We start from the raw sequence: 18,592 nt of genomic DNA on the forward strand, positions 1-18,592 counted from the left end.
ATTGCATTTTGGCGGGTAGACATTTCGGAACAGGATGCTTAATAAGTGCAGTCTATGCATCTCTATGGTCCCAACTTCTCTCTCCTCCCCTTTTCAAAGCCTGGGGAAACTCACCTGTCAAAAAGGTGAGGAGAAGAAGTTACTAAGTAGTCTACTTGCAACAGATTTTAGTAGCCTGAGGATTCTCAATGGAAAACTGAATGATGTCACAACGGCGCCATAAATCTCTGCCCTCGTTCTGAAACAATGAAATCGTCCCTAAAAGGATACAGCGCCCTGTCTGGCTTTGGCAACGATGAGGTTCTCCATCATCTGCCTCTGGAGAGACAGCGACTGCATCGGAAGAGAGAGTTCAAAGGTGAATTTACTGATTCCATCACTGATTGCCGGAGTTCGGAAACAGAAAGAAAAAAATAACACCACTCGCTCCAGAATGTGAACACTGGTGTTTCAACACCTGTCTGTTAGGGAGGTACTTGCTCATTTATAACTGTAAAACGTTTTTTGTTGCAATTTGATAGCTCGCTATTCACCTTTGGCTAATCTTAACCTCGCTAGCATTGTTTACCTGTTAGGAGGAAAACTCTGGTAGCTCCTCCAACCCTCAATGTAAACAATAACAAAAGAAAGCGGTGGATGGAAAGGTATGGAGAAAGCCGTTCCGCCCACAAATCACAGATTGGGGCTTTAAAGTGGCACTTTGACTACGTTCAACCTTAATCCTATTGTTCATAAGAGGACATGTGATAATTGGGACATTTAACTCACTAATCATTACTGATTGTATTAGTACTGATAGTGACTAATGTGTTCCGTGTCTCGAGAGCTCAGCCGCATCGGCACCCTTGAGAAACTCCTCTGGGTGACATCACAGAGAGGAGAGCAGACCTCTAGTGATCTGCAGACACTATTTCCTCAAACATTTTGGGGTGACTCCAGTTGAGAATTGTTGAGGAAATAGTAGCCCTTTTCACATGGAAATCCCGCAATAATGCCGCAATGGAGAAGCCCCATTCTGCCAACTTTGTGTTGTTCCCACTGAACCAAGCTAAGATGGCACAATGCCACCATTGTGTGCAAGTTCAGAATGCCATGTCCCCAAGTCAATGGCGGATTGAAGCAGCACGTCTCGTTGTGATAGGTAGGATAGATAGGTCTCCAAGGCGCACATAGGTAATGAAAAACTTAAATCAATTTGACATGTATAACTCATGATGAGTTAAGACAAGCTTTTCTCTCTGCTTTTGAAAGTGAGACCTTGCTGGTCACGGAGCAGCCGAGATAAGAAAGAAAGCTCCCCAAGAAATGTCTTTCTTTTATCTCAACGCACAACGCTTTCCAAAAATGAAATACTAATATTTCCCGGGGTCCAAACAAAGATACAAGGCATTGGCAAGTTAGTATTTTCTGACGCCGAACAGGATGGTGGTGTCCGTTTCAAAATGCCATCACGGGAAGTGCATATTTTCTGCACCAAGATCTACCCAGTGTGGTGCTCCGTTTTGGCAAAGTCATCTAATGCGTCCTAATGTTAGGTAGGATTTGAATATCTTCTAGTACGTGACAGGAATTTCCCCTACCTTCATTAAATGTTATGTCACAGCCTACGTTTCTATGTCCCAAATATTTCTTTATTCTGAAGTACAGTGTTAGTTTTATCTCGAGACTGGTGTAGGAGTCCAGCACAGCTAGTTGATGTTCTGTGAGCTTTTCCGACCCTGAATCTTCTCATGTTGCATCTTCTTTTAATTAGACATAAAACATATAGCCTATTATTATTATATAATGTGGTCAGCCTTTGTTCTATCCCACCTTTCATGCAACGGATTGTTAGACGATGCAATATTCCTGTGGTTTGGTGGTGCAGGGAATAGTGGCATGGGGCAGTTATGGTTTTGGTTAGCTACAAGCTAACGGACACAGAATTAACCACATCATCAAAACATCACACCCCTGTCCCGCAATGCCAGGCAGTCCCATTCACACTTGGGTGATTCCCCCCACGCACCCCAACAGCAATTTCACTATACTGTACAGGTCTGAAGAATGCTGCATCAACTTTGACCCCCCATTCCGTGATCGTACTTTTCACACAGATCACAGATCGCTAGAGGTCTGCTCTTCTCTCTGTGACGTCACCCTGAGGAATTTCTCAGAATGCCGATGTGGCTGAGCTCTAGAGAAACACAGACCACGCTGGGTGAGTTTTAGAGCGGTCCCCGAAGCCTGTTTTTGGGATACAAACTTCGCCATTCGCCAGGGTTTTTCGAACGGATGTTCGAACCATAATTTTTCATCATGCCAAAAATGTGCTCCTAAATCATTTTTCTGGTTCAGTACCGTTGAGTCTTGACTTTAGGCACATATATGCATATAACGTAGCGCATATGTGCATATTGCTGCGGTTATTAAGAGTAGTAGTACCTACTTGCTGGTCACGGGAGGCTTCAATAACGTTTGGATGGTAATCCATTTTGTGAATACATTTGATGAAACAACATCTTTGTTGGCCGACGGCTCCTGCTATCTTAACGTTAGCAAGCTAAATGTGTAACGTTAAGTAACTTGTGTTCCGCTGGGAAAGTTCAGCATTACTGCATACACTTGGTTTAATCCAAACGTCCATTCGGAAATGTTGTATTATGAAATAAGACGGGCGAGTGTGAGTCGCTCAACTCTCTTTTTTGCATGATTGATTCATTTCCTGATGATGTATGACGGTGACCCCTCATCTTTTTTTGGTTCACTTTTTCTCCTTATTTTCTATTTTTCTCCCATCCCAATTTCGTATTGCCAATTCTCCCCTCCCCTGTCTTGAACGTTGCTAGACTATGCCTCCCACTGGTCGGCTGTAGTGAGGATAGAAGCCTTGCATCACGTGTCCCCTCCGGTACACGAGGAGGCAGCCTGTCGCATCTTTTCACCAGACAGCTCGGACTCTCAGTGGCGAGGAGTAACACGTGGGAGGCTCACGCTGCCCCCGATACATCCTGTCTCTGCTGTGCAGGCGTCTCCCAACCGACCTGTAGGAGTCGCTGTCCACAATGTCCAATCCCCACCCATCGACTTTCCACCCGCTACCTCTGTCAATTGAGATAGTATGACGACTGGCCCAAGCCGCAGGCAACGCTGACTCTGGGAGTCGAGACCGGAGTCTCTTGCATTGGTGACGAGCGCAATCTCCGCTACGCCACCCAGCCGCCCTACCCCTCCTCATCTTGACTAGACTGTGTTGTTGTGTCTGTGTTTGCGCGTGACTTTCGAATTATTGTAAACACAACATAGTAATGTGATATTCTGATATATATTCTGAGCCCAATTTCCCTCGGGATGATTAAAGTATTTCTATTTCGAACCCATTAATTAAGAACCTTTGGGCTCAGCCCTAGTCCTCCTCACAACAGAATAGGATTAAAGTTGAAAATCGGCTAAGTGCCCCTTTAATTCTGAATTAACGAAGATTTTGAATAATTTGAAAAGAGAACTGCATAGATGACTAAATTCCATGTTCATTCCACACAATTGTACGTGGTTGTGTCTACACAGTCCTCATTTCAATAGATTCAAAATCTTAGCTTACACAGAATTATAACTACATAACACGTGTATTCTTTATGTCCACAATGTTTTTTATCAATTCCCAGGACTTGGGAGTCGATAGAAAATACTTTCTGCCGCTCAACTATGTGTAAGTCCCTCCCCCAAGTCCCTCCCACTACTACAAATAACCGTAGAACCTGTAGAAAACATAAATGATTGGTTGGTTTCAAGATAGCGGCAACAGTTGTAAATGAGTAGCTTAATCTGTATTTCTTCCCCCTAGATAACAACGCTGGCCAAACAACCAATTTCTTGTTTTCCCACCACATGAATTACCTTTCAGACTGCTAAATAAGACAAGGCAAAACCCATTTTCCCATAATATGGGACCTTTAAATATCTCCAGAACACATGAGATGTGAAAATGTTGTGCAAGAATGCAATGACCCAGAAAAATGTGGGGGCAAAGTCAAATATTAGGAAAGCTTCAACCTTAAAAAGGGACACTTCACATAATCTCTCATCCCTCTGATGGCATCACAGGAGGAGATATTGTGTATATATGTGTGCAAAATATGTGTGCAAAACTGTTGTTGTTTTGGGTTATGTCATGTGTGAGATTATGTCGTGTTCTTTTCCGGTGAAGTGCCCCTTTAACCTTAAAAGGAACGCGCCGACATTATTGGAAATGTGCTTACCGTCTTCTCTAGAGTCCGAATAGAAGACGTCCTCTCTGTGCGTTCAGTAGAAAGCTATCCGGCTGCAAACTAGCCTACATTTACATTTACATAACTGTTGATATTAACAAAAGGTTTCACTTCCTGCATAATGATCCGATATTCCATCCCACAGTCAACTTACTCTTTTTTCAGATTCCAAAAATTATTCGGATTAAATTCAAGCTATTCTGGAGATTCCTACAATAATTAAATTCAAGTGGACCCTGAATAAGTGGTATTGAATCATAGAATGATTATAGGAGTCTGAAAAAAAATGCAAGCTCATGATGATTCAGGAGACTGGATCCGGGCTATACTTACTACTATAATAAATAAATAACTAGCTTAGCACAAATTAATGGAAGCGGATACGGACCACTAGCCTAGCTTAAAACTCTGGAAGAGGTGTTTTTGACCAACAGCTATAGGCTAGACTTTATGATGAATGGAAAATGGGGGACCCTGATGTAGACAAGACGAAAGTCTTTCTCTGGTCTGCATCCTCTTAACAATTGTGTGTATTGAGCTGTACTGTTTTGTACCCATTCTGCAATCTGTTCATACAATTTTCAATCAATCAATCAATATCTGGTTCATATCTGCTTCTATTCATTGTGCTAAGCGGCTAACTTGCAGCCGGATAGCTTTCTACTGAACACACAGAGAGGGAATTGGTATCTATCTTCTTGTCTGATTCTGGAGAAGACAGTAAGTGAATTTTGCATAATGTCGGCGTGGCTAAATGTCTTTGCTGGGAAGTTCAGTAAAGTCAAACATAAAGGATGTGTCATCGTTGTCAACAAAGGCCATCAGGGGCAAAGGGTTGAGGGTTTGATTCTGAAAACTGTGAATAGCTTTAAACTGTTAAATGTTTTTAAGATATAATACTATCCAGGATTCCTGCCATAAGACAGATGTTGCTGACTTTTTCTTCATCTTTCCATGACTAGCAGACCATTTCCATAACCAGAAATAGAGGGCTACACGTCCCTGACATCACTAATGTCTCACTTACAAAAGGTCTTCAGTGGTAAATAAATGTAAAAACAGAGTGGCCAGCAATAAAGTGTATTCAAACGAAATAATAACTGTTGATATTAACAAAAGGTTTCACTTCCTGCATAATGATCTGATATTCCATCCCACAGTCAACTTACTCTTTTTTCAGATTCCAAAAATTATTCAGATTAAATTCAAGCTATTCTGGAGATTTCCTACAATAATTAAATTCAAAGTGGACCCTGAATAAGTGGTATTGAATCATAGAATGATTATAGGAATCTGAAAAAATGCAAGCTCATGATGATTCAGGAGACTGGATCCGGGCTATACTTAATAAATAAATAACTTCAGATTCCCTGACTGTCTCAGTCTGGAACGGAGCTCCAAAAAGCCATAATATTTCAGAAGCGTCATGATGACCCGTGTGGGAACCCATCCATTATAAATGGAAAATGGGGGACCCTGATGTTTAAACAAGACGAAAGTATTTCTCTGGTCTGCATCCCCTTAACAATTGTATGTATTGAGCTGTACTGTATTGTACCCATTCTGCAATCTGTTAATAAGATTTTCAATCAATCAATCAAACCCTGACACATCGCCTGGCAGTCATGGAAGCTTATCTGAACTTAGAATACGTTTACTTATGCCTCATCATAACATACTTTAAGTATTGTAATAATAATAATAATACTTGGACACTATTCATTTAGACAAGTGTACCAAATGCAGGCCTAAATATTTAACATCCACCAACACCACCATCCAGAAGTGCGATGATGTTGCGCCCCCATGGATGAGGAATTAATTTGAGCCACACCACCACACCACCACACCACCGAACACAGGAATCGTAATTAGACGTTACCTTTATAAAGAACTTTATCTTTTTCCAGAAGGTGTGCAGGTCCACTTGGTTGTTGTTAGGATGCCGGGATATTTTCGGTAAATGGTACATCATAACATTCGAACAAAAACGCTCCACTGAGCCGAAGCCGAGGAGGGACGCACTAAAGGTTGTTTGATCGACAGTCAGAGAGAGAGAGAGAGTGCTACTTTTTCAACAATGAGATTGTGTGAGAAAATAAAGTGAAGATCGCAGTTTTTATTATCTCGTGTACTGCAAACCCCCGACAGTGCAGATTTCTACTATTTCAAATCACCGCAACCCGCTGAGCACCACTGTACTGAAAGTTTCTGACGCCTTGAGGACTGAACCCAAGTTCCTAAAGTAAACAAACCCATTCATTTTGAGGAGGCGTGGCGTCACCCGCCCACAAACCACGTGTCTCTACTCCGATATAACGGTACAAAGAGGTTAATATTATTAGGTATCTTTTCAAAAGAAAAATATTTACTTGTGACTCTATAGTGACAACAACTGATGTTTGGAACAAAACGTTTGAGTAGAAATTAATGTGTTCATTCTGCAATAACTGACGAAACAACCATTATCTGACAACAGTAAATCTCTCATAACAGGCTCATGCTCTGTGGTGGTGAGTGGGCGTCCAATACTTTGAGGCAACTGATTACAAATTAGACACCATTGATGAATTGTCCACGTTGAGAACGACCTGCCTTGCTTTGGTATTTCATCGTAAGCTTACAAAAAGAGCATGGAGTAGTTGATTGTGAAACTTATAGCAAAAGCCTAGAGATAATCACCCCCATGTCATGTCATGCCATGTCATGTCATGCCATGTCATTGCAGTGTGTGTGTGTGTGTGTGTGTGTGTGTGTGTGTGTGTGTGTGTGCGTGCGTACGCACGTGTGTGTGGTGTCAGGTGAATACAGTGTGATCTCAGTGAGTCACACTTTTGTGTTTGTTCAGTTGGTCAAAGGCCAAAACAGGGGCTGAGGAGCCACTCGCACACACTCTCAAGCACACCATACGGCGTATGCGCACACACACACACACACACAGGCACACCACATGCACACAAGCACACCGTATGCACACACACACAGGCACTAACCAAAGATGTCTTCTGGTAGGCTTGGCCAGGCGTGAGCCTTGCCAAACGAGCTTCATAATTGGCTTTCAACTTCTGGTTCATGCGCGAGGCTTCCTCAATGGGTGTCAGTTCCCTATAACACACGTGGGCACACACACGCGTACACACACACACACACACACACACACACACACACACACACACACACACACACACACACACACACACACACACACGGTAATGCAGTACTGGGTCTATGACAAGGGTACATTTGTTATTGGCAAGAAGGAGGAAGGAGAGAGAGACATACTATACTATATCATGAGATACCATGGACGTTGTCCATCATTGAGAGACTAGTTCAGGCTTTCTCAACATTGTCCTCTGATTTAATAATGGAGTCCCAATAAAGAAGAATGACAGTCTGGTTGTTATTCTACTGTGGTAAAAAAAAGTGCTATGCCTGGTGGAACACAAGTTACTTTTAAATGCAACTTGCATATATATATATCTGTGTAACAATTACTAAAGCATTCGTTCTGAAAGTTAAATAATGGATGCTTAAAAATAATGTGTGAACTTAGTGAAACAACATGGCAAACGTACAAAACGTTGCTACCATGTAACATCTCCAGTCTCTCTTTCTTCATCTTTCTTTCTGTTCTCCCAGCTGTTAACAGACTGTTATGCTACCCAGCCAGCATGCCATTCAGCAGTGTAACAGTTAATAGGGTGCCCTCTCTCAATACACTACACACAGTGTGTACACTGTAAAAACTGGGATTGGGGTTCATTCATATTTATTAAATAAGTATTAGTAACCTATACATAATAAAAAAAGACTATGTGCCGTTTGAAATAGAATTGAGCTGAATTCAATGCATTTGAACCATTTATGAATTGCATTTGACACAGTTTTAGTTGAATACAATTAGCTGATAGTTTAAAAGTGACCAGACGACGCTCAGTTTTTACAGTGTAGGTGCCGGTAAAACAAAAATCGATTTTTTTTTAATAATTTAACTTGAATGAACTAATTTAATATTCTAATATCCCTACTACTTTGTGGTACTTTTTGTCGTTTGACCCCATCAGGAGGACACGGGGTGATCGTGTGTTTTTTAGGCTCGTACTTCCGGTTCAAGTCCTGTGCCTCCACCGTCTGTAGTCTCTGGAAAACCTCGGGAGGCAGGAAAGGGGAGGCCTCCCCGTCGCCCTCTGACAACACCCTGCGGTGTCCGCGTTTGGTCGGGCTGGATCGCTCAGGCTCCGGTTCAGTGTTACTATTGGCTGACGTGGCTGCTGGCAGGGAGGAAGGGAAGTAGGGATTGGAAAAGGAAGACGTCATATGGATATTGGTGAATTATTTATGACCAAGGCATGCACCAGGTTAGCACTGTCTGTCTGGCATCGGTTTATAAGAATGACTGTATGTTATATCTGTCCATAATGGCCAGCAGGGATGTCCTTGACTAAAGAAATGATTAGTAATGGACTAATTGAATGGTTGATTTCATTTTCAAAATCTGTAAAATTATGAGTTTTTCACACGCAATAATGCAGCATGGAATGTTGCCAATAGTTGGAGAGCTAATGGCTGGAGAACTTGAAAACTGTTAGGACCATGCACCATGTCTACTATTATCACTATTATTACTGACAATCCTGCCATTCCACTATTATTACCATGTTCTACTATTAATTACTATGTTCTATTATTACTATTATTATATGTTCTGCCTGTAACTCCCCCCTCCCCAATGCTGCTATGACACCTGCATTTCCCCAAGGGGATTAATAAAGGAACTCTTGACATGACTTGAGAAGGACCTCTTTAAGTTCAGTGTTTACTGGAGATGTTCTTCATTCAGCATGTGAAAAACCATAAACATCGACTAAGACCAAACCGACCGATTAATTGACTAATCGACTATGAGGAGGCAGCCCTAATGGCCAGCGTGCTCTTCTTTGCTGTTGTGTGTTGGAGAGGCCTGCTCTGTCAAAGGGGCGGAGGCTGTGGACACAGGCTCATCCCTCCAAGATGGTCACGGCTTTAAAGCATCCGCATTTTTGTTGAAATGCATTATTAAAACTTTGAAAATCAATGATCACACAAATAACCTTTTTCATCTCTATTTTAGGCTAAAGGTGGGACGTGATGTCTCCAGTGAGGTTAAGGTTATAGGGTTATGGTACGGGTGAGGTTCATAAACAACTTTGAACCCTTTCACTACCACACTACAGAAGGTTAACCTTTCACTACCACACTACAGACGGTTAACCTTTCACTACCACACTACAGACGGTTAACCTTTCACTACCACACTACAGACGGTTAACCTTTCACTACCACACTACAGACGGTTAACCTTTCACTACCACACTACAGACGGTTAGTGTGGTAGTGAAAGGGTTAACCTTCTGTAGCGTGGTTGGGAAAGGGTTAACCCTGTGAGGGCTGGGTAGGAACTGCATGCTTCCCAACGAGGGGGGCTTGCCGAACATTCAGCTCACGCACCTGAGAGTGGTTGGCATTCAGCTCGTCGGGAGACTACAAGAACTGCCGACTGCCTTCCACTCATTGCCAGGTCGTTCCGTTGCTACCATCTACCACCGCGTCTCTGGGGTGAGACGTCGTGCCATCTACTGCCCTACTCTCTCTCCGTGGGCCTCGTTCCTGGTGTGAGACATCGTCATTGCTCTCTATGCTTCCACGGGAGGATTCCTATGTTCTCACTCCTTTTTCGTGGGTCCTGTTTGCTGAGTTGTCCGTCTGCAGTGTTCTGTGGTGTGAGGCATCGTCATTGCTCTCTATGCTTCCACGGGAGGATTCCTATGTTCTCACTCCTTTTTCGTGGGTCCTGTTTGCTGAGTTGTCCGTCTGCAGTGTTCTGTGGTGTGAGGCATCGTCATCGCTCTCTATGCTTCCACGGGAGGATGCCTATGTTCTCACTCCTTTTTCGTGGACCCCTGTTTGCTGTGTTGCCCGTCGGCAAGTGTTCTGGTGAGTCTGAACAGGACCAGACTCAGAACTTTCATTTCATTCATGGACTCTAGAGGATTCACCTGTGTATTTTTGTTCTCCCTTAAAAAGGGACAGTGCCCCTTTTTTGTTTGTAAATAAATTATGCCCTTGTTTTGGCTAACTCTCATACCTGTCTTGTGTTGTGCTATTGGGGTCGCATACAAACCGTAACAAACCCTTTGTCATGTGGCAGTGAAAGGATTAACCTTCTGTATTGTCGCAGTGAAAGGGTTAACCATTTGGTAGTGTGGTAGTGAAAGGGCTATGGTGAATCAAAATCAACGAAATGCAGATACCTTCTAGCCATGACCCTCTGAGATGAACGCCAAGGAACGTTTCAGGTGTTCCTTTTTGCCCACAATATGCCTCCTGTCACGACCCCTGACCTCAAGTCAGCTGGAATGCTGTGTCTGCATACATTTGTAGCATATATTTCTGTATATACTCTACATATCTCTCTACACATGTATATTTGTCACACATGTACATCTCTGTACACTATGTACAGCGTATCTCTCTACAATAACATTATTCAAACTCACTCACTGTGTACAGAACTATGTTTACATCCATAGATATCTGCTATATATAATATATATCGTACTAGATATGTATAGTAAGTAGGGATCATGTGCCTAAACCTGCCTCTAACTCTTTTACAGTATCTCTTTATGTTATGTTTATGTTATCTTTTTTTTTAATTCTCTTCCAACCATTGCGGTGTAGTGTTGTTGACAATAATGCAACCCCTCCCTCCAGGAGATAATCAGATTTTCGGTCCTTTAAGGTCCTGCTTGGGCTGACAAATAAAATCAAACCCACCCACCTAGGAAGTGAACGATTGTAAGAAATATACTCACCATTGTTTCTAGTGATGGTGGTGGTAGGGAGAGTGGTGTGGAGGCTGAGAGCCCCTGATTGGCCAGGTGAACTGGAAGAGGAAGGAGAGGAGTAGGAGGAGAGGTCGGGCGGTACCTCTTTTCCCCCTATAAATGACTTGGCACGCTCCAGACACTGCTCTGCGAGCCTCAACATCCTCTCCACCTCCACCACAACCATCTCTCCCTCCGCTGAGGCCAGGAGAGACAACGAGAAAAGAGAGAGAGGGAGCCATGAAATCAATGTTTCAAGAAGGGAAGAAAAGACACTTCTAAAGTGATCAGACTGATCTTAGAACGGAGAGACTACGGCTCAGCTTCTTCCCCCAGGCCATCAGAACACTGAACACTGAACTCTCCACACACAAGTACACATGAGCAGCACACATACACACACACACAACACACATGCTGCAATCGCTTTAAACAAAATGTCACTTTAAAGAAAATGGAAAGGTCACTTTAAAGGAATGAGGAATATAAAGGTCACTTTAAGGAAAGAACCAATGTGGTTCTTGTATAGTATAGTTTAGATATAGTACGTATAGCATAATGACAGAGTTAAAACTGTATATTGTATAGTAGTAGTGTACATAGGACCCAGTGCCTTCTCAGGAATTTAGCATGTCTATTTTTAAATATAAATTTTTTAGCGTTTATCGCTTTTCATGGTCAGACAGACATGACCGACAGATGAGGAGAAGATGAACGGGAGAAGATGCGGGGAAGACATGTGACAAATGGGAGTCACCGGGAGTGGGAAACGGCCGCTTCGCGACGCAGCGTGATACATGGTGTGCTAGAGCGCCCCAACATGTCTATTTTTATCATGCACATCTTATGTCTTCTTATTACCTGTTTTTTTTTTATTGTATTATTAGTATTATTGCACAATCGATGCAGGCATGACCACCCACATTTCACTGTATGCCCTGGTATGTATGTGACAAATAAACCTCTTGAATCTTGAATCAGACTGATCTTATTATCACTGCTCAACCCAATCTCATGTTTCAACTAAACAGTAAAGTAGTGTCTTCCAGTTGATTAGTTCATTTAGGATCAAGTGATTAATGAGCCTGGGCTTGTCCCATTAGCACAATGAATGGAAGCGGACAGTGCTGGTTAGCCTTCGGGAGAGGTGTTAGTTGGACAATGCCTCCTAGGCTAACCGGCCATGTCCGCTTCCATTCATTGTGCTAAGCTAGGCTAACATACAGCCAGATAGCTTTCTACTGAACTCACAGAGAGGAAACTGGTATCTATCTTCTTGTCTCTCTCTGGAGAAGACGGTAAGAAAATGTCCCCAAATGATGGCGTGTTCCTTTAACTCTTTCAGCGCCGGCGGGTCTAGCCATCTTTGTTCCTACTGCGCCACCGCTCTAAGAGATAGGGATGCGTGGCGGTGTTTGCAGGGCTATATCTATATTATATATTATAGCTATGGAGACAATACTATGGCTCATTTGACATCAACTATCCATCGTTCAACATGTGAAAAGGATACAAAAATTTCATGTATACGTTTGCGTGTTATACCGTGGTGAATATTGTATCGTTTAGGAGTGATCCGGGCTAATTCCTGAAAAGCTGAGTTATAGGGCGCTACGTGAATTCTGCTATAAGCGTTGGCGTTTCTTGCCTGGCAGTGGACACGCTACTATTTCCAAATCAAATGTATATAATAGGTATTATGTTTCATCATGAATGCATGAAAGGGGGGGGGGGGGGGGGGGGGGGGTCGGTTTTTGATGCTTTGATCGTCACCAACGGCATACATTTGGAGTATGTTATATGATCGTTGTGATCGATGTGAAATCATGGTTGGATCAAAGTAGTTAAATGTAACACCGGGTGTGAAAAAAAGGTTTCAAAGGGTGGGCGATGCCGCCACCTAGCAGGATGCGGCCGGTATTGCACTACGGTGTTACCATAGGATATCATTTTTTTTCTTTTTTTTATTATCTTTTTCCCCCTCCATTTTCCTCCGATTTTCTCCCATCCCAATGTTAGTCGTTATGCCAATTCCCAATCCCCTTCCTGGTCGCTGCGCACTTACCCCCCACAGTCGGTCTGGGAGAGTGGAGGCTACCACGTGCTTCCTCCGACACACGTCCAGCCAATCAACCGCTTCTTTTCACCTGGCAGCGCGGATTCTCACTAAGAGGGCGTAGCGTGTGGAAGGATCACACTATCCCACTCAGGTCCTATCCGCGCTTAGCAGGCGCCCCGACCGAACTGTAGGAGTCGCTGTTTACAACGACCCGGACCCACCCCGCCAGCTTCTCCCACCCTCTAATACTGCCAATTGTATTAGTGTGAACGGCCAGCCAAGCTGGCGACAACCCCGGAGCTGTGAGCTGGATTCGAACAGGCGAATCCAGCCGCTCCGGGGTTTGGTGACGAACGCAATCTCCGTTACGCCACCTGACCGCCCACCATAGGATATCATTCTGAGATTCCGCAAGTGAAATACCGTCCGCATTCTGCTAGGTGGCAGTATCGCCCAGCCTTTGAAACCTTATTTCACACCGTGTGTTACATCTAAACCCCTCCAGGCGCAGAACTTTGGTACAGGCAAGCCTAGCGGTTCACCCGATCACATTGGAACGAGTCCCTGCCCCTCGATGCATGTGTTGTGCCAGATTATGTCGGGGACACGATGGACACCAATACTGGAAATCGCGATCAGACAATTGGAATATTCTTTTTGGGATACCCCCGATCAAAGGTAAGGACTATCTGACGTCAATTCCACTTTGATCCTACAATGATTTCATATCGATCCAGCTGATCAGCGTGTGTGGTGTTCAAAACTAATGCCGTTGGGGGCGGTCAGGTGGCGTAGCGGAGATTGCGCTCGTCACCAACGCAGGAGATGCTGGGTTCGAGCCCAGCTCTCGGCGTTGCCACCAACTTGGCTGGCCGTTCACACTAATACAATTGGCAGTATTAGGGGGTGGGGAAGCTGGCGGGTGGGAATCTGGCGTTGTGGACAGCGACGCCTACAGGTCAGGTCTCGGCGCTTGCTAAGCGGGGCAGGACTTGGTGGAGATAGCGTGCCCTCCCACGCGTTACACTTCACCAATGAGAGTCCTCGCTGCCAAGTGAAAAGACGTCACTGGCTGTCGGCGCACGTCTCGGAGGAAGCGTGCGATCGACTCGGGACGCCCTTGTACCGACTCGTAGGAGAACATGCATACAGCAGCCAGGTAGGGGAGGGGGGGGGAATTGGCACAACGACTAATTGGGACGGGGAGAAAATCAGAGAAATCAGATTTTTTTTTTTTTAAATAACTAATGCCGTTGATGACGATCAGAGCATCAAAAAATTACCCCGCCCCCCCCTTTCATGCATTCATGATGAAACATAATACCTATTATATACCTTTGAATTGGAAATAGTAGCGTGTACAGGCGAGCAACACCAACGCTTTTAGCCAAATTCACGTATTGCTCCATAGCGCCGTTTTCAGGAATTAGCCAGGATCACTCTGAAACTATACAATATTCACCACGGTATAACACGCGAACGTATACATATCTTCACATTGAACGATGGATTGTTAATGTCAAATGAGCCATAGTATTGTCTCCATAGCTATAATATAGAATATAGATATAGCCCTGCAAACACTGCAATGCACACACAGTGAAAATCCCTATACTTTACAGCGCTGGCACACTAAGTACAAATATGGGAAAACAGCGTGGCAGTCAATGTGTTAAGGGCTGCACAATATACTGTACAGATATTTATAGTTAATTGTCTCTGTTTCGTGGGATTTCTTTTCAGTTTGATATTTTAATCACACTTCCATTACCATGCGGTCCAATATGAAGAACAACAATTGGATTATCTAACATGTGATTTATACATACAACAGATATTGTGATATAGTCATAGAAAAATATTTTCCCATATCACCCAGATAAGATAAACCTTGATTTCCCCCATGGGGTATATTGTGTCATTCTAACCTTGACTGGCAACAAACTTCACAGGCCGGACTTGAACCTACTGTAGGACACTGCGATTATTACATGGTATGTGCTACCAGGCTGCCCAATGGCATTTGCTGCTTAATGGCATTTGATTCTAGTATATTATATCTAAGTACAAGGAAGAATTTGTCTGTAGTCCTTAAAGGGGCACTTAACAGAAAAACTAGCAATCCCTAATGCAATCTTTATCTCTATTCTTTGTGTTTTTATTGTGTAATCAACACAACACAATGGTTCTGTGTCCTCTGATGACAACACATGAGGAGATAGAACTCATTAACTCTTGAAGTAACAATTTATGTTCACATGGCTAATAGATTTGATATTATAGTGTATTTTTGATTAATTAGTAATAGTTATTTCAACAGTATTATAGCATTATTCAGAATGGCTAGCTGACCACAATTTGGCTTGACCTTGGCAAACCTGATTGACACACACACACACTCTATCTCACCCCCACCCAGGAACCCGTTTTGTTGCAAACCTGATGACCGAGAGAGGCACACAATAGATTCATACACACACACCCACACACTATCTCATCCCCACCCAGGAGCCAGAATGAGTGAATTACCATGTTAATATCTTGAACGTGTTTAAATACTGAGCAGCCTCAACATTAGAGACACACGACAGGACAAGCTGTGTGTCAGAGAGATTCTTTGTATCCTGTGATATTGCTGTATTTCTACCGCTGGTGCCCTGCTGAATAAATCAACTGAGAACCTGAAGCCATTGACTTTCAACTTGTATCCAGCCTCTACTTTCTTGCTCTGAAATTGGTCATTCCATAACTGTTGTTTACAAAGTCACAGCTGATTTGTAACCTCACTCTCAATAACTGTAAAACTAAATGAATGTGTGCAAAACAGTTTAGAGCCTGCGTGAGATTATTATGCTAAATAAATCTGCATTGTTTTTCGGTGAAGTGCTTCTTTAAAGCATCAAAAGGTATAGGAAGGTGCCATAATGGAATCTTTCTACTATGGACATTTGTCTGTCTCTGTACAGAAAAGCAAAACACCATGGGATGTGTGATCCCACCGCAATATAATATTAATCTAGCCTTGAGGAAGGATTAATTTCCACAAACAGAAAGGGGAATTAATTAATTGTATTATTATTATTATTATTATTATTATTACACAATCATATATAGGGGAGACCTGGGCTAGTGGTCTTAGGGGCTATAACTCTGGAACTAAAAGGTTTAGAGCAAGATGTCCAATTATACAAATGTTTGCCCTCTTAGAACAGATTTAGTGAAAACACTCTTAGATTAGGACAATTTGTGTATTTTTGATGCCAAAAAGTAAAATATGACAATTGGGATTTATTTTATATGTGTCTGGCTATAAAATAACCAAAGAAAATAGACACTGCCACACACAGAGACATATACAGCTATAATCTGATCAGTTATTTGAATGTTTACTTCAGGCTATGACCCCAGGGAATGGACATTTGTGGTGGATATCTGTATAGGCCCCTAGACGCTAGGGCATGTTGACACATTGATTTACGGGCATGCTGTCACAAAGAAAACCCAATAGCATGAATGGAGATTTTTTAGATAGAGATAGAAATTAAACCAAATCCATTATGCAATTTTGTATGGTGTAGAAATTAGAAGTCACACCATTCACTTTACTGCAATAACTTTGGTAAGTGCAAATAAATTAACAAATTAACATCAATGTAATTTCATATACAGGCCAAATGAATGAATTTTTTTGTGTAATTTCAAAACACAAGCAAAAAATATACATATAAATATAGCCTACATATATAACATAACATAGCACAAGCAATGCTGAGAAATACACCTGTGAGTAAAACTGTGTGACAACTAGCCCAAGTCTCCCTTATATAGTTGAGTCATATGCATGCTATTATGGCTTACCATTTGACAAGGCGTCCTCCAAAAGTGCATGTGATATGTAGTTGATACTCCTTAAGTATTCACAGTAGGCTTCCTAGAGAGTGAGAGAGTAAACATGTTGTTCACTGCTGTTATTACAACACAACCAACAGGCTCTTTCTTTCTTTCTATCTTGCATGCGCGCACGCACAAACACACATACATACACCCCCCCTCCCAGCCCAACCCCCTCCAATGTACAGTTTCTTCCCCTTCGGATGCATAATTTTTTTATGTTATCTCTTTCTTGAACAGTACTGTATATTTGTATGTCAGTTCAGTATGTCATAATACATGTCTTGATGAATTGAAAATGGGGGACCCTGATGTGATTGATTGAAAACTTTATTAACAGATTGCAGAATGGGTACAGTACAGTACAGCTCAATACATACAACTGCTAAGAGGATGCAGACCAGAGAAAGACTTTCGTCTTGTTTACATCAGGGTCCCCCATTTAACAATGTGTACAAGACGAAAGTTGTCTACAGGGTCCCCCATGTAAACAAGATGAAAGTATTTCTCTGGTCTGCATCCTCTTAGCAGTTGTGTGTATTGAGCCGTACTGTATTGTACCCATTCTGCAATCTGTTAGTAATAAAGTTTTCAATCAATCAATCAAACACACACAAATGACTGAATGACAGCTGTGATGGTCATGCGAGATTCATTAGCCTTCTGGAACTACAGCTTGCTAAAGAATGTTCTATACCTCTGCCTTATGCACGAATCAAAATAGCAGTGAACATATTGATGTAAGTCGCAACAGTGTTTCTTCCTCAAGTGATTATTATAATAACATTGTTCCATGCATCATGTATCTGATATTGTGACTGTAGCATCATCATCCCCGACCCTCACACCCCCCTGGTATTGTTTACATTGACGACAGCTACGTTATTGTGTTTTAAAATCGGTGTCGCCACCACCTGTCAAGCTAGATCGCACGCATTAGAGTGCAGCATAACAGCATTACCTTGTGTCTGTTCCCTGCGTCCAACTGTATTGCTACTTTGGCCATTTTCATGGCATTTTGAAGGGGCTTCACACCACTGTCCGAGCCCGATGCAGCCATAACGACTCCGGATGTGAAGAAGGGTGTCATTCTCGAAGACACTCTGACGTCACGACACCGCCGCCATCTTGGTATTGGGGAAACAAACGGATTTCTACGATCAAATGTATGCGTTGAGCTCCGTTTTTATTACATATTTCACATTCTTGTTCATTTCATAACCTTTTCATATAATTTGTTTTGACAATATTGAGGTCAACGTGGCATTTCACTATTTCGAAAGCCTTTCTGTTGACTTCGAGAATAAAACGGAAGCAAAAAAAGAGAGGGGCGTATAATTATTTGTTTGTTATTCAAACATTTGCTGTATCAATAGCTAACGTCACTTGGTTTTTATTATACAATATTAGGACATTAATAAGGAAATGCATTGTGTACTGTACTGTACCCATTCTGCAATCTGTTAATAAACGTTTCAATCAATCAATTCATTTTGTTTGTCCTTATTTTCTATGGACGACAGGTG

The 18,592-nt window shown here is 42.5% G+C and overlaps 1 protein-coding gene across 1 annotated transcript in view; it reads right to left on the bottom strand.

Moving 5' to 3' along the window:
• The window catches only part of vps9d1 (VPS9 domain containing 1), a gene marked incomplete at its 5' end in the record, with an annotated part of 54,375 nt that extends 36,249 nt beyond the window's left edge, over nt 1-18,126 (bottom strand). The window contains 6 exon segments of the mRNA XM_084335570.1: nt 271-333; nt 7,241-7,352; nt 8,353-8,521; nt 11,105-11,314; nt 17,034-17,106; nt 18,028-18,126. Coding sequence (XP_084191696.1) covers nt 271-333; nt 7,241-7,352; nt 8,353-8,521; nt 11,105-11,314; nt 17,034-17,106; nt 18,028-18,126 — 726 coding nt within the window.
• Between the last annotated feature and the right edge of the window lie 466 nt (nt 18,127-18,592).

The sequence above is a fragment of the Notolepis coatsorum genome (genome assembly GCF_963971535.1).
Source record: "Notolepis coatsorum genome assembly, chromosome: 18".
NCBI lineage: Eukaryota > Metazoa > Chordata > Actinopteri > Aulopiformes > Paralepididae > Notolepis > Notolepis coatsorum.